Source organism: Zootoca vivipara, chromosome 14 (genome assembly GCF_963506605.1).
Source record: "Zootoca vivipara chromosome 14, rZooViv1.1, whole genome shotgun sequence".
Lineage (NCBI taxonomy): Eukaryota > Metazoa > Chordata > Lepidosauria > Squamata > Lacertidae > Zootoca > Zootoca vivipara.
Genome location: NC_083289.1, coordinates 24,463,216 through 24,489,279, shown reverse-complemented (window position 1 = coordinate 24,489,279; position 26,064 = coordinate 24,463,216). Strand labels below are relative to the sequence as shown.

At 46.4% G+C, this 26,064-nt stretch overlaps 1 protein-coding gene across 4 annotated transcripts; it reads right to left on the bottom strand.

Annotated features, from left to right (window-relative positions):
* Positions 1-63: 63 nt before the first annotated feature.
* Positions 64-21,546, bottom strand: ANKDD1A (ankyrin repeat and death domain containing 1A). Of its 4 annotated transcripts, none has more exons than XM_035131332.2 (15): positions 21,284-21,546; positions 18,596-18,699; positions 17,353-17,451; positions 16,515-16,613; positions 13,637-13,741; positions 13,325-13,423; positions 13,052-13,150; positions 11,607-11,705; positions 11,338-11,436; positions 8,880-8,978; positions 8,625-8,723; positions 7,430-7,525; positions 6,043-6,244; positions 3,139-3,270; positions 64-2,694 (listed from the first exon to the last, which is right to left on the bottom strand). In XM_035131332.2, the coding sequence occupies exons 1-15, from the start codon at positions 21,315-21,317 to the stop codon at positions 2,633-2,635; spliced, it is 1,527 nt and encodes a 508-aa protein (XP_034987223.1). In that variant the 5' UTR covers positions 21,318-21,546; the 3' UTR covers positions 64-2,632. The 4 variants fall into 4 exon arrangements, with proteins under 4 accessions (XP_034987223.1, XP_034987227.1, XP_034987225.1 ...); XM_035131336.2 differs by having other exon boundaries at positions 16,515-16,654; positions 17,353-17,447; positions 21,284-21,317; XM_035131334.2 differs by having other exon boundaries at positions 17,353-17,447; positions 21,284-21,317.
* Positions 21,547-26,064: the final 4,518 nt, after the last annotated feature.

Genomic DNA, 26,064 nt, shown 5'->3' with positions numbered 1-26,064 from the left:
ACTGAGTGTTCTGTGGGTGTTTTCAACTACAGCTCCCATCAGTTTTAGCCATTATGTGCTGGGGCTGATGGGAGTCGGATGGAGGGCACCAGCTTCACAAAGTCTGATCTGTACCATAAATCAAATAGCCCAAATGTCTCAATTTAGTGGTTACCCCAGGATCTGATGAGATACAATGATTCTGTTTAATTTAAAAAAGAGGGGGGGAAATGGTTAAGGGAAAAAATAAGTTTATTTGAAAACCAGATGCTATGCTTGCACTTTTTAAAAAATACAAAACTTCATGACAAGTTTAAGAAAAGTATACTGTTGGTAAATACAAAGAGGTGACCATCCTATCTGTGTTGACTGGAATGAACCCCGGGCCTCGGTTGGCCCTGCCTGTGTAGAATCACTTGATCTGAAGCTGATAACTCCTCCTTTCAGTGAACTTGTAGCTCTTGATATGCCGAGGAGGAGAGTTTGGCTATCCAGCTTTCTTTCCATATGCATAGCTCAAAGGCAAAAGTTAGGGAACCTGTGGCCTTCCTGATTTTGTTGGACTTCAACTCCCATCAGCCAGCACAATGGGTCAAGAACGATGGGAGTTGGAGTCCATCAGCTTCTGGGGGGAAGGCTACAAAGTTCCACCTCTGCTCTAAGGTGTACTAAAATAAGAGGTTAAGCATGGATTGCCAAAGTATTGGCTTTGGTTCTTAGTATGCAGTTCTAAATCAAGTTGACCCTAGTACAGTGGTACCTCTACTTACGAATAACTCTACTTACGAATGTTTCTACTTACGAACGGAGCTCCGTCCGCCATCTTGGATGCGGTTCATATAGGATTTTTTCTACTTACGATTTTTTAGATAGGGATGCTTCTACTTACTAATTTTTTCTCCCAATGCATTCCTATGGGATTCGACTTACATTTTTTTTCGACTTACAAATGTACGTTCGGAACGCATTAAATTCGTAAGTAGAGGTACCACTGTATATTTCACATGGACTGAGTCAAGCTACTCCTTCGGGGGGGGGGGCATGGTGCAAAAAGCATGAGGTAGCTGCCCACTGTTTATTAGGCACTGAAGTCTCATGCTCCTTCCAAGTTCATATGAAGAACAGAAAATAAATGGCTGATTCGTCTTCTGCTGTAACACTCAAAGTGCATTCTTGTGCTTGAGAAGCATGCAGCTGGGGCATCTCTTTGCAGGTGCAGCATCTATCTGCACCATAAAGGAAAAGATGTGTCTTCTTCAGTAGATGGACCCTTGCTAGAGCATCTGTCTTGCCTGCAGAAGGTCTCGGGTTCAATCTCCAGGGTGGAGGAGAGGAGAGACTCCTGTTGAAACCCTGGATAGCTCAATAACTTTGCCACAAAAAAAAGCTTTAAAGCTTTTGTGTCTTGATTTTCACTTTCTGAAATAGGGCAACCCTAGTGTCACACCGGCCTCCAGCCGGTTTTCACTTCTGGCCCTGCCTGCCGCTGGCAAAAGGTTCCCTGGAGGTTGTCCAGGAAGGAATATAGTCCTCAGACTGGAAAAAGATTTCCTGCTAACCTAGGCCACAATCCAACCCCAAGTAAGCATGCATCTAATTCTATCTCTTGGAGTCCTTGGAACTAACAAACACTTAACTCTGGCCCAATGGCGTGCTTGGCTTTCTTGCACAAAGTGAGGTCCAAGGGTGGGTGGAGCTTCTTCATAAAATTCCTGTTTTTTTAAAAAAAATATGCCTGTATGGGAGAAATGTAAACAGCTAACACTGAGAAATAAACGTGGCTCTCTAGCACCTGACTGGCACAAGAGCAGAATTCTAGGCGTCTCTCTCCGTGCAGTCTCCAGTGGTGGAACGTGAGATGCCGTCATTCTCTAGTGAAACTTAAATCAATTTTTTTTCCTGGAATCGTGTGCCCCTACCACAATGGAGGTGCGTTTAGAAAACCACGGGAAATGCAGAGTTTTCTTATTTCACAGTGAGATTTTCTAGCTGAGAAACATTGTTATGCATGTCCCATTACACTCTTAACAGCATTTGCTGATCAGTAATTCATATTGATTTAACGAGGTTTACTCGAGCAGGGCTGGCCCACCCACGAAGACAGTCGCCTCTGATGGGCTATCTGAGCTCAAAAAGCATGCTGTTCACCATTGCTGCCTCCTACATGGGTGTGTCCCTGCCTCCACAGTTGCCACAAACCCACCTTCTCTGTCGCAGGCAGGGTACAGCTGCGGAAAGGGATTGGGTGTGGCATGGCCATGGTGGCAGAGCAGGTGCAGCGGCAGTGGGGAGTTATCCTGAAGCGGCAAAACCTCCTGGGCCATCCCGGAACTTGAGATTGTAACCTTAGTTTTTGATCTGGAAAATGCGGTGTATACTTCACTTCCTGGTCTTCCATATTTTGAGAATCGTGCCTTCTCTTTGCTCACAGCAATGCATTCTTTATAGTACACCCTGTTGATGTATCAATTTGCATTGTTACCTGATCTTGAGTGGATACGGTTGCCATTTGTTATGGCAAGAAGCCCTTAGAAAGAGAGTTTATGGATACCTTTCGACCAACAGTTCAAAATTGTCCATTTTGCTTGCTGTGGCTCCAGCATGAAACTTCTGAAGCAGCGAAAACAGGTGGTTTCCTGTGCTCTTACTGGTATCACATCGCGGTGCACTTCCTCGGTGAGGTGGAATCTGCATTTGCCTGTTTCCTGATGCTTTCTGTTTGAAAACAAAATGCAGTTCTTGTGTCCTTCAGATTTCTTGATAGGCATCTATGCTAAGCCAGGCTTGAGCAAGAAGCCTGAATTCTTTCCGCAAGATTTTGAGTGATGATAGCCTTTATTTCTTGCATATATAACAATACTTTTCCTCTAAGGAACTCAAGGTGGCATACATGGTTCCCTCTCCTCCATTTTATTCTCATAACAACCCTATGAGGTCAGCTATGCCGAGAGGCAGTGACTGGCCACAGGTCGCCCAGTAGGGATTTGAACTCGGAACGTGCACATCCTGGTGCAACACACTAAAGAGTACAACGCATTTCCTTAACGATAAGGAAATTGGCTTAAGCATGCCTACCTTTTATAAGATAAAATTCAGGTGACACTGATATGATGAGCTGGATAGCCTAGCTAATCTCATGCAAAGCCAGGTGACCCTTACCTGCCAAGTCTCTTCTTCCGATGCCCACCAGGCCTTCATAGAGTCCTTTGACTGGGTTTTCCCCTGCCATAATTACGCTATGGAGCCAAATGAGCAACATCCTATGACCGTGTTCTCTGTAGCTTTTGCTGCCTAGAAAGAAGAACGGGATAGCAGATACACATACACAAAGACCCTTAAATGTTTCACAGTGTCTTATGGCATAAGTGTGAAGAGTGGACTTGACTTAGAACAGTCACCACCAGATTCTTTGTTATAGGAAAAATGCCTACAGTTTGGGACATGGTTCACCATCTTGGGATAATACTATTTACCACAGCTGTCACCATCTCCATGTCCTCCAGCTCTTTTGGATTACAGTGCTGTCGAGAGATGATCACCCAAAACAGCTGGAGGACCCCAGGGCCACATTTACACCACACATTTAAAGCAGCATGATAACACTGTTTAGTCATGGCTTTCCCCAAAGGATCCTGGGAAGGGTAGTGTGTCAAAGCGTGCTGTGAGGGACAGGGGATATCGCGAAGTCCCTCCCCTCCTGAGTTCAAGCCCATCCCCGAGCACAGGGGAAAGCAGAGAGAGTCGGGGCCGAGGCTCAGGCAAGGTAGAGGAGCCAGGGTCCCAGGTGGGACAGGAAGGGGCGAATAAGGGGGGGAGACCCATCCCCCCAACTCCGGAATTACGCAGAAAGAGGAGGGGAAAGAGGATGGGTCTGCCAAAGCTTTTGTGTTGGAGAAAGACGCGCCAAAAGCCATTAGGAGGTTCTGAAACCGACTGATCACATCACTCCGTGTAAATAGCAATGACTTTAGCACTGTAAATACGCAGCACCAATAAAAGAATAAAATGCAGAGCTGCGTAGCGTCGTTACTCTGAAGTAGTCCACTCCGGCCACTGTGACAGCAACCTCCTAATCCTTTTTGGGCTACTTTGGAGTTGCCGGGATGAGCGTGTCAGAGGCGGAGAGATGGCGGCAGATCGCGGAGCAAGCCCAGCAAGAACTGCAGCAGCTGTCGCTGCAGGCGCAGGGGGAATTGAAGGCAGCTAAAGAAGAGACTAAGAAGGTCCAGGACGACCGGCTACAACTTGCGGAACAGGTGAGAGCGCTACAGGAAAGAGAGCAGGAATTAAGGGCGGTGGCGGTAGACCTCCAAAACAAGCTGGATGCAGAGAAAAACAAGGCGGGAGGGGCACCCCAAGTCCAAGTGCTGCCAGGAAGGAGAGCCGGGACGCTAGTAAGCAAGTTCAATGGAGACCCGAGGGAATATCAGGGCTTTGAGACTGAGATTGTGTATGCTCTTGAGCTGCACCACGCTGAGTTCCCTGATGATGAGCACAGGGTAGCGTTTATTGTGGAGCACCTTACCGGGGCAGCCAGGGAGTGGCTAAGACCGTTAATCGCAACAAAGAATCCTTGCATGAAGAATGTCAAACTATTTCTAGAAGGTTTGAAAACGATGTATTCGTCCGATAGTCATATGGACCAGACTAAGGAGGAACTTCATAATTTACGCCAAGGAAATATGACAGTTCGCGCGTATTGGGCGAAATTCACCATGCTGGTGCACAGATTGGGGTGGGAACTAGAGTCACCCCCAATGCAAGCGGCGTTCTACTTGGGGTTGCATGAGGAGGTGAAGGATGAGCTCTCGAGAGGTCCAAAGCCCAGTAATATGGATCAGCTGAGCAAAGCGGCTCTGGCGGTGGGGGTGAGACAGGAATCCCGGTGGAGCGACAAGCAAGCAACGCGCGCAAAGCGGGCTTGGTTCCCACGGTCGCAGGAGAAGCCACTCCCCCAACAACCCTTTCAAGCCACGCCTGGGGCCAGTCAGGACCAGGAACCCATGCAGATTGAGTTCCGATGCCAGTGGGGAAGCAGGAAGTCGGGGCCGAGGCTCAGGCAAGGTAGAGGAGCCAGGGTCCCAGGTGGGACAGGAAGGGGCGAATAAGGGGGGGAGACCCATCCCCCCAACTCCGGAATTACGCAGAAAGAGGAGGGGAAAGAGGATGGGTCTGCCAAAGCTTTTGTGTTGGAGAAAGACGCGCCAAAAGCCATTAGGAGGTTCTGAAACCGACTGATCACATCACTCCGTGTAAATAGCAATGACTTTAGCACTGTAAATACGCAGCACCAATAAAAGAATAAAATGCAGAGCTGCGTAGCGTCGTTACTCTGAAGTAGTCCACTCCGGCCACTGTGACACGTGCTGAGAGTTGTGAGGAGACCCCTATTGCCACAACAGAGCTACAATTCCCAGAGTGGTTTAACAATCACCTCAGGGAACTCTAGTTTGGTGAGGGGACTAAGGGTCTCCTAACAACGCTCAGCGCTCTTAACAGATGGCAGCTCCCAGGATTATTTTGGGGTAGCCATGACTGTTTTAAGTTACCATAGTGCTTTAAGTATATATTGTGTAAATGTGGCCAAGGTTGGCAAAGGCTGATCCTGGAGAGCAGTTGTTTGAGAAGGCAGGGGGTTCCTTCCACAAACCTCGAAGTACCTCCTCCTTGCTTCACAAATTTGCTTCTAATATCAGGCTACTGATTCTGTCTTTAAAACTGTTCCCCAAACATTTTGATTGGTGAGGGGCAAAGTTTTACTGTTTACACACCCAGGTACTGGGATTAATCCGACCTCAAAGCACCACCACTCCCTGTGCTTTCTGCCTAAGTTGCAGCCCTCCATTGGCAGCTGGCAAGTCCACAGCAGTGACTCATGCAGAGAGGCAGCAGGGAGCCCCTCAGAAAACCCTCCTACATGCCTTCTGTGTGAGTGATCGGGGATGGGCTGTTAACTGCTTTGCACACAGAAGGTTCCTGGTTCAATCTCCAGGTAGGTAGGAGCTGGGAAACACTTTTCCTAAAAGTGCATGGGAAGGTGCTTAGTCTGAGCAACCGACCTACCTGCCCACTGGTGCTCAATGGCTCTGATATGAGCCTCAGTGAATTTCCAGTAATGTGCCAGCTTCTTCCACTCGTTGGGTTTGAGGTATTTGGTCGCAAGCCTCCACATGACGGAGCGGATGTGCTGTGTCTCCATCCGGTGGTCCTGCTTGAAGGTTAAGTGCTTGGCTACCCAGGAGTCGGAGTCACTGTTCAGATTATCCTACAAAAAAAGTGGTAAGAGCTGATTCACTGGTATAATAATAATAATTTCCCCTACTACTACAAATATTTTGTCCAAGATGCCTATGATGGCTCTAAATGGGGTGCAGAGTGACGGAGGTTCCTGCCTGCTGAGTTTACTGTCCTGGTGTTTCTAAGCATTGTTGGGCAACTTCAAGGCCCCCTTTCCTGTTCTCCTGCCTTAGGGTTCTTTATCTTCAAAACCACATTTGGACCGGACAGCCATTCAAATGGAAGACACCTTTGAACAGAAGGCTGCCTCTGACAGATCTTCAAAAAGAGGACCACCCTCTGTAAAGCAAGGACACATGGCCACCTCATCACATGCTTTGCCCTTGCCAAGAGCACACTCTTCTTTGTCATCTCTACTCCACCAATGGACTGTAAGAAGATCAAACCTATCCATCCTGAAGGAAATCAGCCCTGAGTGCTCACTGGAAGGACAGATCCTGAAGCTGAGGCTCCAATACTTTGGCCACATCATGAGGACAGAAGACTCCCTGGAAAAGACCCTGGTGTTGGGAAAGATGGAGGGCACTAGGAGAAGGGGATGGCAGAGGACAAGATGGTTGGACAGTGTTCTTGAAGCTACCAACATGAGTTTGACCAAACTGCAGGAGGCAGTGGAAGACAGGAGTGCCTGGCGTGCTCTGGTCCATGGGGTCATGAAGAGTCGGACATGACTAAAGACTAAACAACAACTCCAGCCAAACTGACCTCTCTTCAATTCACAGCACCTGCACTGCTTATCAACATTCTGTTGCTCTCACCTTTCCTTCCAGCAGCTGTATCTGTGAACATTCCATACCCACAAGCCATATATAGAGATAGACAGAGACAGAGACAGATAGAGATAGAGATAGACACACACACACACACACACACAGACACCTTGGATCCCGAACGCCTTGGTACATTTTGGCTCCCGAATACTGCAAATCCGGAATTGAGTGTTCTGGTTTGCGAACATTCTTTGGAACCCGAACGTCCGACAGGGCTTCTGCTACTTCCGATTGGTTGCAGGAGCTTCCTGCAGCCAATCAGGAGCCGCACTTTGGTTTCTGAATGTTTTGGAAGTTGAACAGACTTCTGGAAGGAATTTTGTTCGACTTCCGAGTTACCACAGAATACATGAATGTTTGGATATCCCATAATGCCCACCTACCTTTTCCCATTTGTAAAACCTATCTGCTTTAATGATCATGTCAGCCAGGTTGATGTGGTTGCCACGGGCAGCAATATCTAGGGATGTTTTACCTTGCTGAAATCAAAGGTAAGAGCAGGAGAAGGAAACATTATTTTATTATTATTTAGCAAAAATTCTTCACCACTTGATGGTAATAAAACCACTAAGTGCTTTACAATGAATATTAAGATTAAAAAGCTTAAAAACAAGTACTGTAATTAAAAACATGTAAAAGACCATTAAAATAAGACAAGTTGAAAAACACATCAGCCACTATGTGTCTGGATAGACTTTCCAAAGCTCACAGCAATAATCTCACAACAGCATTAATGCATTTATCACTTTCTTAAATGAACAAACAGTATTTAGCTCATAAAATTGTATACCACTTGATTGTAAGGAAGAAAGCTCCAAGTGGTTTGACTTCCACTGATGATAGATGCATAATATGACCTTGTAATATTTCTCCAGAAATTTAAAATTCGTATATATATTTTATTTTAAAGCTTTTGGAGAGCAACCTGCAAGGAATTGCTTCAGGGAGGGAAATGTGTTTTCGTCCAAATTTTGAACAGGGAACTAGGCAAATTTCATAAGTTCCCTGCAGCAAGTGAAAAAAGGAATCCAATTGGAAGGAAGAGAGAGAAAGTTTCTGTCGTTTGGGGCTGATTCACCCATGCACAATCGTATGACGGCTGCCTAATGTGCTCGGTCCATTGCCAGGTCATGCCATTTCTACCTTTGCAACATTGCAAAAAATGTTGCTCTGCTTTGCGGCTCCCCTGCAAGACTCTGGCAAAAACCACGGTGGGAGATTCAGGAGCGACAACAAATGAAAAGATACCAACCAACCAAATAACACAGCACTTGGATAAACTACAGAGTTCCCCACCACAAAGACATAGTGGTGGGTGGCAACATGGATGGCTTTAAAAAGGGGTGAGGTGGATACCTCGAGCATAAGGCTATCAATGCCTACAAATCAGGATACCACTGGGAATCACATGGTTTCTTTTCTTTATTCAAACTTCTTTTGAGTGTCATCTGCCTTCAGTTTCTTCTGAAGTTCAAAATAATATTAATGTTTCCGTTCAAATATCTGTATACTGGTTGCCTGCATTCTATTCCAACCATGACTGAGAAGGTGCTACTTGTCTGCGATGAAATTATTTACCTTGTCTGTTAGTTTTAAGTTCACCCCAGCAATAAGAATCATCTCAGCAATGTCCTGTCTCCCATGCTCTGCAGCAATATGCAGTGGGCTCTGCTGCCTCTGGGTAAAAACAGAAAATAAGGAGCTAGTATAAACGAGGGCCTATTACTCTGTGGTGGAGCACTGGTGGTCTCTTAACATTTTGGACATGTATATCGTGTATCAATAGCATGAAACAATACCGTTTGTTTCTTAAAAATAAAATAAAAGCCTTACATTATCAGGGATATCCAGGTCACATTCAGCATCAATTAGGAGTTTAACGATGGCTGGGTGATTCTGTAGCACCGCAATGTGCATAGCTGATGCATTTTGCTGTAAAATGAAGCACACTGATAGTTTTGAGTACAGTTGAAGTGGGAAGCCTGCCTTCTAAGGTACATCCTCTGAGCTAGAAGGTCTGTCTCAACATGACAGGATTATTCAATGGAACCGGTACAGAACTCTGCAGGTGTGCAAAGGCACCCATTCTGCTCTGACACTGGAAACAGATTTTAGGGCTAAAAGCCTGAAGGCAGAGAGGCCATCGGTATATGGACATTCTTTAACACAGGGTTCCCCAAATTTGGGTCGCCTGCTGTTTTTGGACTACAACTCTCATCATCCCTAAGCTAGCAGGACCTGTGGTCAGGGGTGATGGGAACTGTAGACCAAAAACAGCTGGAGAGTCAAGTTTGGGAAACCCTGCTTTAACATCTTGTTTTTGCTGCAACTGACTGACATAACTATTCCCTCAGAAACTGCAGCAATGGAAGGCAGCATTATATGAAGCTGCCTTGTATTGAGACGTAGTATTTGTCCCTCTTTCTTACTTCTGTGTCTCCTTACTGGGAGCAACATTTCCAAGTTCTCAAGAGGATGCCTTTCTTAGCCTTCCTACATATTAGGAACATAACAAAGCTGCCTTATACCAAGTCAGACAATTGCTCCATCTAGCTTGGCATTGTCAACACTGAGAGGCAGCAGTCGCTCTCCAGAATTTCAGAGCTGCTTGGAGATTCTGGGGATTGAACCAGGGATCTGCCTGCAAGGCAGCTGCTCTACCACCGAGCTACCTACATTTCACTGGAAATGTCAGGAACTGACCCTCGGACCTTTTGCATCTAAAACCAAACATGGAGGTACAAGTCCTCCAGATTCAATAAGAGCCAGGTGATTTAGCACAGCACATTAATACCCCCCCCCCCCCCGTTTCTTCTGCCATAAAAGTATGGTGAATATTGAGTCTCCCATCCAGGCACTTGGCCAGACCTGAGACAAGCTTAGCTTCTGCTAAACAGGTGCACTTTACATCCTCCACTGTTGGAGGAAGGATGCCTTGTTCCCAATAGCTGGAAGTCGTAAGTGGGAAGAGCAATTGTTCTTAATCAGTGATGGGCAACCTTTTGAGCTTGGTGTGTCAAAATCCGCCAAAAAACCGAGCATAACTCGGGTGGTGTGTCACTTTGAGAGAAAAAAAACATAATTTCACGATATTTACAGTTTAAATAACAAAATGTATAATTACAATATATTACTGTATTTAATAAACAAAAAACTAATTATTTAACCAAACCAAACCAAAAACCCCTTATTTATCACAAAGTGCCCAGAGTTGTTGAGCTTTTGGGGGGGAGCTGCTGACCAACGTTTTGGAGGTTTTTTGGGGAGGTGCAAAAGTTGCTTTGCTTTTTTTTGGGGGGGGGGGAGAAGAGAACAGAAATAAATGACGGATAATACCTTCGCTGGAACTAACACGCAGCACCGACATAGTCTGCCAAAGCGCCAAAAAATCCAGCACAGAACGGGTTAAAAAACGAACGCTGTTATACCCAATCATAGTCTGCCAAAGTGCCAGAAAAAAGCAGCACAGAAAGGGTTAAAAAACCAATCTCTGGCTACCAGCAACAACAATAACAAAAAGAATCTGGGTTTTAACAGCGGAGACAAGCTGTAGGAGGAGCGGGAGAACAAATGGGGGGGGGACAACAGCAGCGCGAATGGGCCAATGGGGCGTGTGCCAGCAGTGAGGGCTCTGCGTGTCACGTCTGACACGCATGTCATAGGTTCACCATCACTGTTCTTAATTCAATTTTATTCGACCGTCAGTCAGAAATAGAGCACTTGTTCTGCTTGTGAGCTTCCCAGAAGTATCTTGTTGACTATGGGGAGAGGAAGAAGCTGGACTAGAGGGGCATCAGGATCCAGCTGACAGGTTCTTATTATGTTCTTATGTATTAAGAGCCCTCTGATGGTATAAAGGCCAAGACGTTCCTGTGGGGGGAATATCACATACTTGATTTGAACCAGATCAACCTTCCCCAATCTGGTGCACTCCAAATGCTTTGGACTACAACTCCCAGCAGCCACCAGCCGGCATGTTGACTGGGGCTGATCCAAAACATCTGGAGGCGGGCAGCAAGCTGGGGGAAGGGTGTCCTAAACCAGCTTTCACTGCTGCTGACTGAAGGTTGCTGGGAGTTGTAGTCCAACAACATTTGGAGGGAGCCAGTTGGTGAAAGCTACCCTAGACAACAATGACTTGGCTGCTGAGCTTCTTAGCCTTCTTAACTTACAGCACCACTCTTACAAAGAGAGTCCAAGGATGGACTCAGCAGACCCAATGGACTCTCATTCCTCCTTTCTTTGCTCACAAAGATGCTGTAGGTGGTACCCAACCAAATGAGCTACTTACGTAATTCAGTGTATCTGTGTGAATTCCTGCATCAATAAGGATCCTGGCCACGATCTCATAGCCATTTTGTGCAGCATAATGAAGGCAGGTCATCTTTTTCTGAGAGAGAAAACACCGTTCAGACAATACAAGAGATTGTCCATGTGGCCCAAGGTTGCCTTAACTCAATCCCAATTATTTTATTGTTTATCAACTGCCCCAGATAATCCTCAGCATCCTTCCTTCAGGGGAGCTGAGATGGGCATCACCTTCCAGTGAGAGCCACTGACCTGAGTTTGGATGTTGACATCACAGCCGGCTTCCAGGAGCAGCTTCATGCAGTCATGATGACCATTTTCAGCAGCCAAGTGCAGGGCGCTCAACCCTTCCTGGGAAGGGAGAAGAAGAGGAGAACCCCAATTGCACTTCTAATTATTTATTATTTCATGAAATGTACATACTATTTGATAGCGCAAAACAAAACAAAACCACAAAGTGGTTTACAAAAATAATTAAACAATGAAATGATCAGTTAAAAAATAACTAAAAACAACTATTTTAAACTTTCAAAAATAATTAAAACCAACAATAAGCTAAAAACCAGATTGAAACACATCAACATTCTGCATGTCTAAAAACAAAAATGTTTTTAGCAGGTGCCCAAAAGAGTACTTCTGTATCCTCCCTCTCCTTAGCAATCTTGCCATTCAGCTTTTTGAGCTGGGCCAAGAGGTGGCACTTTATTTCCTCCAGAAACTGGTGGCAATCAATGACTGAACTCAACCTCCTCCTTCTCCGCTGTCCTCCACAAATACATTCATGCATCTCATACCCTCCAATATCCTGCAGAGGAAAACCCTGACATCTGTCTTCCAGGGCTGCACGCCCATGTGAGTCATGTGACTTGCGAGAGAGCATGGCCTCCACCAAACGTGAGTTTTTCAGGGCTGAGAGTGAGCAAGCGAGCAACCTCCCAACTCCTCTCCCCACTGACCATCCCGGCGCACATGGCAGGAGCAGAGGCAGAAGGAGAAGAGCCTTGGCACCTACCTATACTGTATTTTTTCTCCTCTGTTGGGGTCCACATGCTGCTGCTGACGGTTCTCCTCCTGCAGCTGGCTACTCCCTGCCAGAGTGGCGTACCTGAGCTGTGGTGCTCATGGGCAAGAGGAGCACCTGGGGCAGATGCTCTGTGCATCTTTCAGGGCTGCACTTCCGCGGGAGCCAGGTGAATCTCGCGAGAGCACGCCCCCCCCCAAATGCACATCTTTCGGGGCCACACTCTTTCGGAAGCCAAAACCGAACATCTCGTGATCCAATCAGAAGCTGGAGTGGCTTCTGTAATTCCGGGATGCCTTGCTTAAATCAGGACAGTTGATGGGTACGGCATCTTCATGGTGTATTCATACTGAGTGAACTATGTTCCTCAGAGGGTGGTTAGAGTGTCAGATTAGGCATGACATGGTACCCCATGTTAGTTGGATCCACTGAAATCACAGGAATTTAAGTGTGTTTGGATTTCAGTTGGTCTACTCTGAGCACACCAGGTTCAATAGCCCACTCAGGGACAACGACCAATGGGTGGCCTTAGGCCAGCCACTATCTCCCAGCCTAAGCTACCTCACAGGGTTGTTGTGAGGGTGAAATGGGGAGGATAACTATGTACATCACCTTGAGCGCCTTGAAGGAAAAGGAGGAGATAAACGTAATAAACTAGCAGAGGTCTTCTACTCACCGTATTCTTCTCATCAAGGTTCATTCCTACATCTATAAGCTTCTGCAACACCTCTGCATGACCATTCTTGGCTGCTAGATGAAGCGCTGTGTTCTTCTCCTGCAATTCAAGGTGACATCCAATAGAAATATATGTGGGTGATATCCTCTCAAAGTACCCATAATTTAAGGACCTGTCTAGATGGAGAGGGAAATAAGCAAAGCCCCAAAGGGTGAGGAAGACCCACAGACAACAGGAACTGAACGGGATGCTGATTCCTGCTCCTTTCCATACCTTGTCTTTGATGCTGCAGGCACAACCCAAGCGAATCAGGAACTCCACCACCTCCAGTTGCCCATTCTCAGCAGCCAGATGAAATGCCGTCCTGTCCATCTTTAAGGAGAGAAAGGATGAGAGTCATTGTGGTATAGTGGTTACGGTGTCAGACTAGGACCTGGGAGACCAGGGTTCAAATCCACACTTGACCATGAAGCTCACAGAGTGACCTTGGGCCAGTCGCCACCTGGTAACTATTTGCATATTTGAAAAACAAGAACTATTTGCAAAAAAAAGCCAGTGCCTTAAACTTTTCTGAAAAATTCCCACCTTGTCTTTCTTATCCAGCTGCACATCCTCAAGGTCTTCCATGATGAACTCAATGACCCTGATATGACCTCTTTGGGCTGCGCAATGCAACAGGTTGCGACCATTCTGGGAGGGAAAAAAAGAGAAAGAAATAGGATTCAGTTCCTGAGATGTGGGCCTAACACACCAACTGTTTTAAACTATAGCTTCCATCAGTCTAAGCCAGCATGGCCATTTTGGACTCTCACGCCCATCAGTGCCTGCCATTTTGGATTATAGGCCAGCTCCCATCATCCCCAGCTAGTTGCGGCCATTTTGTATCAAGGCTGTGCTGACTGGGGCTGACGGGAGTTGCACTTCAAAACAGCTGGAGGGCACCAGGTTGACAAAGACTGAGGCAAGATCATTCTTCAAGAGCGGTAATGTGAAACATTTTGTGTTTGTTAAACAGTAAGTTACAGATTGGCAACTGGCACCCCTGGATCAAATCCAGGCCCCTGAAAAATGCAATCTACCCCTCTTCATCAACTGTGAAACGGAGACAGGAAAGGGGAGAAGAATGAATAGCTTCTTATAAAAATGGGATTTGGAAGGAGGAACATTTGGAGGGGTGGGGGCCTCAGGCTTTGACCACATCACCCCACCCTCCGTTGACAAAATGTTTCCTCCTCCTGCAGGTTCACAATCTACTTAACTCTCAGAATGTGTTTTTATCAGTGTCTTCCATAAGGACACCTATGCGGAAGCTGGGCAATAAAACACAAGACGAGCTGCAAGGTTGGGGGAACTGGGGGCCACATTCCCTTCAGGTCAATCTTCCGGGGTCCACGTGCAGGGAAACCTTTGTGCAATAGGCTAGCTTCTACACATAGCCCCCTCCATTCTCTGTACAGGCAAGCAAGTCTCAGAGTATAAGGACACATTCCAGCCAGGCAAAAACATTCAAGGACGATATGAAGGTTGGTGAGGGGGTGTGGCCTGGGGAAGAGTGTGTGGACATGGTGACCTGGTGGATTTTGTTGAGTCCCTGGGCCTCAGTTTCCCCACCTGCTAGTCTAAAAACAGCCCAGGATCCAATTTCCCACAGCGGACAAGCAGATGCTTCTGGGAAGCCTCCAAGCAGGACTGAAGGGTCTCTCCCTTTTATCTCCCATTCCAGAGGCATGCTGCATCTGATCCAAAAAGCAGAATAGTGCCACCATAATTTGTAGCCACTTGTGCAAAGTTGATGAAAAGTGGGATGATCCATTTTAAAAGCCCTAGAACTGGGGGCTCAGCTACATTACGAAAGAAACATGATTCGAATGCACTATAAACATGCAACACCAGATGGCGGTAAAGAGCAGGAATATTTAAAACACAATTTTTCATAGGGATTTTTTTCTTTAGAACTTCAGTTCAAGGGACTGACTATGACCTCCAAGTCTCTCTGACCCTGGGCATTCTCCCCAGGTCCTGCCACTCAGTGGCCTTTTCCCACACTCTCCTTCCCCGGCTGGAATGCATCCTTGGAAATGTAACAATGCTTCTTGCTGGCTTGGATGGAGAGATGTGGACATGGAAACACCTGACTTTTGCATGGCTGGAATGTAGCTTTCTATTGTTCTGGCCCCAGCCACCACTGGGTGGGTCCACCACCCAAAGCTTACCCACAAAGAAAAGTAGCTCTTGGGCTTCCAAAGAGTTCCCCACTCCTGATCTAGTATCCCTGAGCAATAAATTTTTAAGAGAGGAAGTGTGACGAACATATTGAAGACGGGAATTCCAGGAATGGAGGCGGACAAGGACAAAGCCGTCAACTCTTCCTCCTGGGAGTTGCATGAACTTTCCCCTGCACTTTACAGCCACCACAGCCTCGTTGAGTGCCAAAAATATCCTCCATGCTTATCTTTTACAGCCATCATTTAATGTTTTACTCCTCCGAAGTTATTTATTATAAATATATACAGGCTTGCCCTTCTGGCTATGTATGCTTTACACAGTTCCAAACTTCCCCCGCTGAACAAACACAACCTGCCCACAACAGGACGACTGGATGCTCCCGACTAAGAACCCCCAGCTGCTCTGAGGCTACTTTCGCCAGCCACTTCCGCGTGCCTTGGGAGACATGCATCTCCGAGTGGTTTCAGCCCAGGCCAAAGGAATTGCATGCATCCAATAAAGGTCACCAGGTTTAAGACTGGTCATTGCAAACATTTGCATTAGGCTGGAAGCCAGTGGGGGCAGGAAGAAGAGAGGAACTTGTTGAGCAAATGATGCGCCAGGCAATTTTCATCCCCCAGTTTCCAGTGCATTTTACCATTACTTTCCTTAGCATAGACAGTCCAAGGCTTTCTTGGGAAGCGTGTTTGCTCTGCAAGAGCCCCAATCCACTGTAAATGTACAACCCAAGGGAAGATCTACACTGCAAATTTAAAGCACACTCAACACACATTTAGAGCATGCGACTTCCCCCAAGGAATCATGGGAACTGCTGCTTAAGGTTGCTGGGAACCATAGCTCTGTCGGGGTGAAACTACCATTCCCATGATTCTTTGAGAGACGCCATGTGCTTTAACTGTACCATTTGGATCTTCCTTTAAATTTGCCAGTCACAGTGCAACCTACCTGAATTTGCTGGTGTTCAAATGAATTCCACCTGCAAATTAGTGAGGGCAGTATTCAACTGAGTTTTACTTGGAGTAGGTCCATTGATTTCATTGGGTCTACCCTCAGTAAGACTGAGTTGACTAGCACTCTGACTGCCTGGAAGCACCCAAAATTGCTTATTCAGATTTCAAACTTTTAAAAAATTTATAGACTCTCCAATCAATCCACACATGCAGTCAAAAGATAAGGAAGGAATCCTCTCTGCCATACAAAGCTGTTAATACCAGGGAGCCAAGGAACGATGCCATACCTTGTTTTGGCAGTTGATTTTGGCACCAGCAGTGACAAGGATCTGAAGGACACGGAGGTGGCCAAACCAGGCGGATAAAAGGAGGGCGTTCATCCCAAACTGGGTAGCCAGAGAGAGACAGAAGAAAGGTCATCTTGGGTCTGGAATAAAATAGCAGTTAGCTTTTGCTCAATTTGCCTAGGAGAAGGTTGTGTGTTCTAGGAATGTAGGAAGCTGCTTTACACAGAGACAGACCTTTCGGCCCATCTAGCTCAGTATTGTCTACACTGACTGGCAGTAGCTCAACAGGGTTTCAGACCAGGATTATTTCCTGGTCCTACCTGGAGATGCTGGGGATTGACCCTGGGACCTGGTTGTATTTTTCTAAAAATATATCCTGGTTTAGCATATGCCTATAACAAACTGCTGCCAAAGTGATGTCACTTGGCATTTTAGCACTTGTGACTCACTGCCTTGTACTTTGTGGCACTTCTGAAAATGCTTAAGTCCACGGCAGTGAACGTCTACCATTATCGCATGCAGAAGAGCCAGTTGCCCTACTGGTGCTGCTGGGAGTTGTTGCCCAAAACATTTGAAGGGTGCCAGTTTCAGGAAGGCTATCCCTGAACCTCCATCATTCACTGCTGCCTTTTTGAAAAGAACCTTTACAGTATTTATTTTTTATGACACATTCATTTTTCACCTCCCTGTATTTTACCACCTGTATTGGTAGATAAACAAATAAAAAAAAAGAAACTTCTTGGAGGAGGTTCTCATTCAAAGCAACCAAGGAGCTGGGTTTTAAGAGGCCAGCCACAATTCGCACAGATGCAAGAGCCGAGATCCTCCTCAAGCTTACGTTGTCCTCGTCATTCACAGAGGCATCGTGGTCTAGGAGAAGACGGACGGCCTGTTCGTGACCTGCTCCTGCAGCCCAGTGGAGAGCGGTCCTGTCTATCTGGAAAGGAAGGACAAGGTTAAGTAGGAGAAAGAAAAGGATGCAGAACAGGTGGGTGGGTGCTGGTCAAACTGCTGTCAGTGCCCCCCAGCCATGCCTTCCTTCTGCGACTAAATATTCATTTATTTTACATCCTATCCCGTCTTCCCTCCAAGGAACTCAAGGTGGTGTGGATGTGCTCCATTGTCTAACTTCTCTCCAAAGAAATCAGGATGAACACTCAATAAACATAGAAGCACCCAGTGCCAGAATTATGTATAAGCTAAACAAGCTATAGCTTAGGGCCCCACTCTTCTGGGGCCCCCTAAACAATTTAAAGGGAAAAAACTGGATGTGTGTTTCCAAAATGTAAGATAAAAAATAAATAAAGTAAAACCTGTAAACCAGGAGCAGTCAAGTCACAACATTTACATACAGCAACAGTGTTCTGTGTTGTGTATGGACCTATTAGGTCCATAAATTACCATATAGCAAATATTCAACACAAAAAACAGTGACAATTTGTCATTGACAAAGGACAGCTGGACATATAAAGGGCCCCACAACCTTCAGTAGCTTAGGGCCTCATCAAACCTAAATCCGGCCTTGGAAGCACTTATACTTTCTGGGTGTCCTTTTTTCCTCCTCCCTCCTAATGCCTTTTCCTTTTGTGCCACCTCTTTCACACTGCAAGTCTCGCAAACTTCTCTGGAAGCTTTTGTGGCTGAAGAGTGGGACAAAAAGGCTCAGTATAATAATATAAAAATATATTTGGGACTGATTTGGCTTTGGGGATAGCTTAGTACTTATAGAGCACTGGAGGAAGAGTTTGGCGACAGAAAAGATGTCCCTTTTTCTCCCGACCCCATTTCAGCTTCGCTGTTCAAGGAGATTGGGGGAAGTCTCACAACAGACTTCTTGGATCTACTTGGTTTGGTTTTGTTCTCCTGCAACCCAAAACGTCCCTGTGTTCCAACCATGAAGGATCTAGCTTGTGTGCCATCAAGATGTTCCTCGATAGCGTCTGTGAACATGGCCAAAGGCAAAGGATGATGGGAGATGTAGTTCAGCAACATCCAGAGGGACACAGGTTCATCACCTCTATTCAGATTCCTGGGGAAGAGCTTGCAACATTATCTGCACCCCATCCTCTGTAAGCACCTACATTATTCTTGGCCTTGACATCCACCCCTCTCTTGATCAGCTCATCCATCCGTGCTATGTTGTTCCGCTTTGCCGCGTTGTGAAACTCTTTCTCCGAAAGAAGGACTTGGGAAGAAAAGCAGGACACGGTGGTGTTAATGATGATTACAGTGCAGGTTGTAAGATGGAAAAACACAGAAATTAAATCCTAGAGGGAGCTGGGTACATATTGTTGACTGCAAGGAGGTGCCCGCTGAACAGATGGAACAGATGGTCCACCACAGTTAGCTTGGAGTCTTCAGTCAGTCTCAGAGGGTGGATCATTCTGTTATGGGCCCATGCTAGGAAGCCAGAATTACCTGCCTCCAGCAAAGCCTCCTTGGATAGAGCAATGTCAGATCAGGGACTCACACAAAGACCCAACGGGCATCCTCCATGGCAGCAGACAGCAACACAGGGCAGAAAGTTTCTCACCCTAACATGATGGTTGAGCACGACAAAAGCCAAATTGGAATGGAGACAGCGCCAGAATGTAGGAAACATAGGAAGGTAGCCTCGGGCTAAGCCAGGTCATTGGTCCACCTAGCTCAGAATTATCAACATTGACTGGTTCAGAGGTAGCGAGTCCCTGTCAGCTCTCTACCTACAGATGCTGCGGCACCCCTCAAAAAACATTTATTTATTTTTAAGACTATAAGCCGTTTAATATTGAAATACCCAAGCTTTGAACAGGAATATATAAAAATACAACTAAGTATGATCCAAGGGCTTTAGAAGGAAATGCCCATGAAACAAGGAGAAACGGAGATATTTATTTACACAGGATGACTAGTGCTTATAAGTTATAATAAACTAGAGGTAGTATAAACCACAGCGTTCATAAAACACACACACACACACACTCTGACAGGACAGGGATGCATTTACACAACACACAGGTTCCTAGAACTTTATGCCCTTGCCTTCTTGTGCTTTCAACAGCCGTGAGACAAGCATAAAGTCAACTGAAGGAAACTAAAAAGCATACAGGGGGGAGGGGAAGGGTGGCGGAGGGAGAACTATTGTTAAATTCACAGTCATGCTTCAGGAAGAAGCAGATTTAAAGCAGTAATTAACAAAAGGAATTATGATAAGACATATCTATAAAGCCAAATTTTAAAAGCTGTCTGACACCCATGTTATACTTTGTATAAGTTATATGGAATAAATATAAATATAAATGTGGTAGGTTTCGTAACATCTCTTGGCACCCTTAAGAAGCAACAGCTCCCGTAATTATTTGGGGGAAGCTATAGCTGTTTAAAGTGGTATCACAGTGCTTTTAAATGGAAGAGGCTGCAGACAGCAAATTAATTAGCTGACAACTGTTTTGTGAACAGGCGGCCAGGGTGGCCAATGTAGTAACATTCAGATGTTGGGCTTCAGCTCACATCACTCCTTGAGGGCAAAGACAATGCTCAGGGATGCAATGAGAGTATAGCCCCTCAGATCACAGCTCTAATGAACAAATGTTGTTGAAAAGCATATACTGTATAATAAACCTCAATACGCAGTCAAAAGAGAAATTAGAACAGTATAGGGAAGCTTTTAATGTTTGATGGATTTCTGTATTTTAATATTTTGTTGGAAGCCGCCCAGAGTAGCTGGGGTATAAATAATATTATATTATTATTATCATCATCATCATCATCATCATCAGGGATGATGGGAAATGTAGACCAACACCAGCTTGTTATTGAAATACCGTAGCTATTTTCTCTCTGTGTATTCACGTCCATGGATGTGTATTCAGGATTGGGACCTCAGCATGCAGACAGAGAGGGCTTTTTTTAACCCTCTGTGGTCCTGATGAAAATTAACCCCCTGCATACTTGCTATTTACACTGGAAGGAAAGCTCCCATTCACCTCGCTGGGCAGCTGGGCAAGTAGCTCTTGGGGTGGAAGAGGGTGGCTGGCATAGGGGTGTAAGGTTTCAACTCTCCCTACCCCACCCCACCTGCACCGTGCTCCAGATCCTGGATCTCCTCCTCCAAAACTCATAAGGTGCAGCTACACGTGTACGTCAGGGGGACCAGAAGGCGTGCTCCCACTTCGTGCATCGGCTGCCCCTAATGCAGGCGACCAAATCTGATCCTCACTCAAAGAACAACCCCACAAAAGCCCCAACTCTCAGATGAGGAGTCTTGGAGAGAAAGCACAAATAGCTGGAATGCAAGCGCCCCGGCTCAACGGGCTCGAGGACCGGGCTGCTGGGCGAATTCCTTCCCATTTGGGTCAGATCCACCAGAGGAGGACGAGGAGCGCGCCGAGGAGGCTTTCAGAAGGTGCCGGGAAGAACTCTTCTTCTCCGCCGAAGCCTGCTGCTCCCCGCTTCCCTTTTTCCGACGGAACAATCCTCCTTCCCTCCCCCCACACCTCGAAGCCCTAGTTATCCAGTGTCACCCCCGCATCCGAACCCCCTTTCACTTCGCCTCACTCTCTTCGGATTGCAACCCCGATTGCACGCTCCTCGGGGCGGGAACTTAAACCTTCGACCGCAGTGGCTCTGCCAGAACCGGCCACATTATACAGAGCGACGCCCCAAGCTCGAGGAAGTAGGTTTTTTTAAGTCCAAGAGGCGCCCTCGGTTCTTCCTCCACTTTTGCCTCGGACCCCTCCCCACCCCGCTTCGTCTCTCCCCCCTCCACAGCCCGCACCCCTTTCACTTACGGGTGTCATCCTCCGAAGCCAAGTCGTCCTCCATGGCCCCTGCTACCTCCTCACGGCCAGAGCATCCCCGCCGTAGCCCGGCCTCCGCTTTCGGAGGCAGGAGAAGCCTGCCTGCCTCTCCTTTGGCTAAACGCAGCAGCAGCAGGCGGCAGGATTTGAACGCGCATCCCTTAAGTCCTGGGCATGGGGCGCGCTCCCAGCCCCGCGGCCCAGCTGTGCCGGCTGCGGCGGATAAGATGGTGTCAAATTACTCCATCCGCGGCGGCATCTCCTTCTGCTACTGCTCCTGCTGCTGCTTTCCCCCTTCTTCTCCTCCTAGCGGGGCTTGTGGGAAATGTGCTTAAAATAGCCTATGAGCCATTGCACAGAAAGGGAGCTCAGCTCCCCTTGGACTTGTCATGGGCGAAGCTGCATTCACACGTGCGCCCTGTCCCCCAGTCCACGTCGGTGTCTGGATGGGTGCAGGCTGGGCCCAGCCTCTAGAGAGAAAGGAATTGGCACGTGTGTGTCTAAATATTGAGCAAAGGGGATGCATGAAGAGGTGTGTCTGCCTTCAACGGCCTGGAGAGGTTTTTTGATTCATTTGTTAATATTGACCTTTCTGTACCTGCCCCGCTCTTGACACGGAAGGTGACACAGGGTGGTTTACACAGAAGGAAAAAGCAATCACTATTAAAATGCGTGTGTGCGTGCACGCACACACGCACACACACACACACACACACACAATGCAAAAGACTTTTAAAAAGCAGCATGAAATAATCTGGAGCATTTACCCCCTTGCAGAACTACAATTCCCAGCACCCTTAATAAACTACAGTTCCCAGGATTCTTTGAGGCCATGTGCTTTAAATAGATGGTGTGTGCACCCCCATGTTTTGCTTTTCATGTCTTGGATTTATTTATTAAATTTATATTTCGCATGTATTCACATACATAAGGGTAAAGGGACCCCTGACCATTAGGTCCAGTCGCGGATGACTCTGGGATTGTGGCACTCATCGTGTGTTATTGGCTGAGGGAACCCGGTGTACAGCTTCCAGGTCATGTGACCAGCATGACAAAGCCGCTTCTGGTGAACCAGAGCAGCACACGGAAACGGCGTTTATCTTCCCGCTGTAGCGGTCCCTATTTATCTACTTGCACTTTGACGTGCTTTCGAACTGCTAGGTTGGCAGGAGCTGGGTCCGAGCAACGGAAGCTCACCCCGTCGCGGGGATTCGAACCGCCAACCTTCTGATTGGCAAGCCCTAGGCTCTGTGGTTTAACCCACAGCACCACACACTAACATTTTCACAATTTTCTAATCATAGCTAACATGCAACCACACAGATGATTTATGGAATATACTTTGCATTCTCCATGTTGCAAAACAGATGCAAAAATCAATTCATCTACACATCAGACAGACACCATTTCTGTTGTCTTTTGAGCACCTATTGAAGAACTCCCCTTTCATCAAGATTTCTAAGTGGAGATCTTTACATCAGTCTGTATCTGTACTGGATTTGAAAATGGCTTTTTAGTATATGATATAATAATAATAATCATATATGGACTTGTTTTTCATTGTATTTATTGTTGATGTTTTTTACTGCAAAATCACTTCGAGATATTTTTATGGGAAGTGATTCATAAGTGGACAAACAAACAAATAAAATATCTCTTTCATAATTTATAGTAATCAAGATGTCCTCAGCTATATGTGTCTTAAATTCTATTTGTTTATGTGGTTTAATTTAGGGGATCTATATCTTACTCCACAGAGTGCTGCCTCCCGGAGTGCCTAACATGACATTTTAATTAGAGATAATTAAATGCCAAAAAGAGATTCATATCAAAACAGCATAAATCCGTAGCTGCAGAAGAAACTTCTAGCCAAATAAATGATACAAACCCAGCAACATTATTCTAGATGTACTTGTTAAGAGCTTTCTAGGTAACATAACCATTAAATCAGAATCAAGGAATAGGTACAGTACTAGTTTCTAGACTTCTTGTAGTCCAGCTTTACCTAGTTGGACAACAATTCCCATCTGTCCTGATTTTTCTAGACTACTCACTGTGCATGCACAAGCATTATTTCATCTTTGAAATTTCTTATTACATCTATAGGAGCTTGAGGTGACAACCCTCTGTGGTCCTGGTGGTATGTGTTTCAGTCCACATACCACTTTGGAAAATATGAATTTGGTAGGTTTGCGGCACCCCTAATATTGTGGTCTAAACCGCTGAGCCTCTTGGGCTTGCCGATCAGAAGGTTGGTGGTTCGAATCCCCACGATGGGGTGAGCTCCCATTGCTCAGTCCCAGCTCCTGCCCAACCTAGCAGTTCGAAAGCATGCCAGTGCGAGTAGATAAATAGATACCGCTGCAACAGGAAGGTAAACGGTGTTTCCATGCGCTCTGATTTCCGTCACGTGTCCCGTTGCACCAGAAGCGGTTGAGTAATGCTGTCCACATGACCCAGAAAGCTGCCTGTGGACAAATGCTGGCTCCCTCGGCCTGAAAGCCAGATGAGTGCCTCAACCCCATAGTTGCCTTTGACCGGGCTTAACCATCCAGGGGTCCTTTTTTTATTGCCACATGTACTGGCTCCACTTGAAACCTTCACATATTCCATGCAAAGGTCTAAAGTTCTTCTGAACCCACCTGGCTAAAGCCTTATCACAATTGGGAACAGTGGTAAGACACTCAACATGCAAATGTCTGAAGTGGGAGCGTGTAGGGACAGTGGGACAGGCCTGGGGAACATGCACCCTTCCTAGTTTAAGCTCCATATGTTCACACATGCTTGGCCAGGGCTATTCTCTGTGGATCCTTATGTAACAAAATAAGGGCTGCACCTCTGCTTGTTTCACTCACCAGTCCCCTACCCCCCACCCCATCAACCACTCTTGCCAAAGCCACCCACCCCTCCCCTTATTCATTTCATTAAAAATGTATACACTACTTGATTGTAAAAAACAAAAGCTGCTTACAAAGAGAGGTCATCAAACCACAGCAGCTCACCTGAACTGCCCACTTTGGACAGCCCCCCCCCTGCTTGCCTCTGTCTTTGGTTTCCCCCTCCTCATCCTCCAAAGCAATGTGAGAGCCCAGTCTGTCATCATGCCATAGTTTGCAGTGTCCCCTGTCAGTGGCCAAGCCAACTGCTGCGTGATGACAGCCTTACAAGTTTATTGTATGAAAATATGGCACCATGAGCTCACAAGAGAGGGAGGCATCAGGAAGCTTGTGGGAACCTAAATGTTTGTTAAAAAAAAACCCAACAACAACCCAGAAGAAATCTTTTGCATGTAGACCTACGGTAAGTAGGGGGACCACTAAATTAAAATAGTCTAATGATGACTGAGCATGTTCAGAAGGAATGGGATGTCGGCTGACTAATGGAGTCAGAGAGGATGCAACAGAGTGTCCTGGAAAGTAAAAACCAGCTGGTACCTTGAAATCGAGTCCTCCACACACTGCAATATTTTGTGGCATGTAATGTATCTGCTTATCTTCTCCTTTGTTCATGCCTGCAGTTGTATCCATCTGTTTCCCACCAGGTGGCAGGAAAGCCTGTAATATAGATGCTTCGAGATAGGAAGACCGATCGGCTTTAATTTTTTTAATCTTGCAAGCAGATTTCAGGACCCTGGGATGCCACTGCATGGTTCCCAAACTTCAGTAGTGCCTAAGATTGCCTGGTTACATGTTTGCTCGAGGATGAGATGTAGTGATGGAGTGAACTGTACAGTTTCAAAGTACCCATGGCAGATGCCCCCCTTTCAACAAAACTATTTGTTATACAATTAGTACACTTATGTACCATCTTTTTGCCAAACCATTCAAGGTGGCTCCCTCATCTTGGCAGGCCATTTTGACAGGTGGGCAGGACCTCCTACATGCCAATCACCTGATGTCACAAATAATTTCAGGGGACCCAAACTAAAAAACACACACACAGGCAAACCCTTTTGTGAGTGCAGCTTGAAATGTACTTGCAGAGGAAGAGTGTTTGCATTGCCAGTTTCAATTTAACCTACGATGCAAAGGGATATTTGCGATTACAGCAAGTCCTGCTTTGCACAGGCATTCATTTTTGTGAAGATAAATGTTGGAAGGTTCAGGATAGGTGAAAAGGAAGGACCTCTTTACAAAGTGCATAGCTAAATAATGTAATTCATTCCCGCAAGTTGACGGCCACATTCACAGCATGCATTTAAAAGCACAGTGATACCACGTTAAACAGCCATGACTTTCCCTCAAAGATTCCTGGGAAGTGTAGTTTGGTAAAGGAGTTGAGAGTTGTTAGGAGACTCCTGCCCCCCCCCCCCGCCAACAGAGCGACAATTCCCAGAGTTCCCTGTGAAGAAGCTCTGACTGTCAAACCATTCTGGGAACTGTAGCTCAGTGAGGGGAACAGATAGGTCTTCTAACAACTCTCAGCACCATTAACAAACTACAGCTCCCAGAATTCTTTGGGGGGAAGCCATGGCTGTCTAAAGTGGTATTACAGTGCTTTAAATGGGGTCCCAGTGCCGCAAGCCCTTGGACTACAGTATATGCAAGGAAGAAGGCAGGCAAGTGGGGGCTGGCTCAGGGCAGATTGAGGTTGGGGGGACAGAGCCCCATTTGCCCTTATGACCTGTACCTGCAAGAACCATAAAGCTGCACTATAACCCTGTGTCAGGCATGTGCCCCAGAGCAGAGCCTTCTTAAATCCACCACCTATGCACCAGGTATTTCAAACACCGTCACTGGCAAAAGCTGTTTCTTACTGCCTTTCTTTGTTTT

Coding starts and splice junctions, on each gene's coding strand:
- ANKDD1A (XM_035131332.2), bottom strand. CDS start 21,317: ATGGAGGACGACTTGGCTTCGGAGGATGACACCC. Junction 13,742..16,514: donor AAATCAACTGCCAAAACAAG/GTATGGCATCGT, acceptor TTTCCCTCCCAG/AATGGTCGCAACCTGTTGCA. Junction 6,245..7,429: donor GGTTTTACAAATGGGAAAAG/GTAGGTGGGCAT, acceptor CTTTTTTTGTAG/GATAATCTGAACAGTGACTC.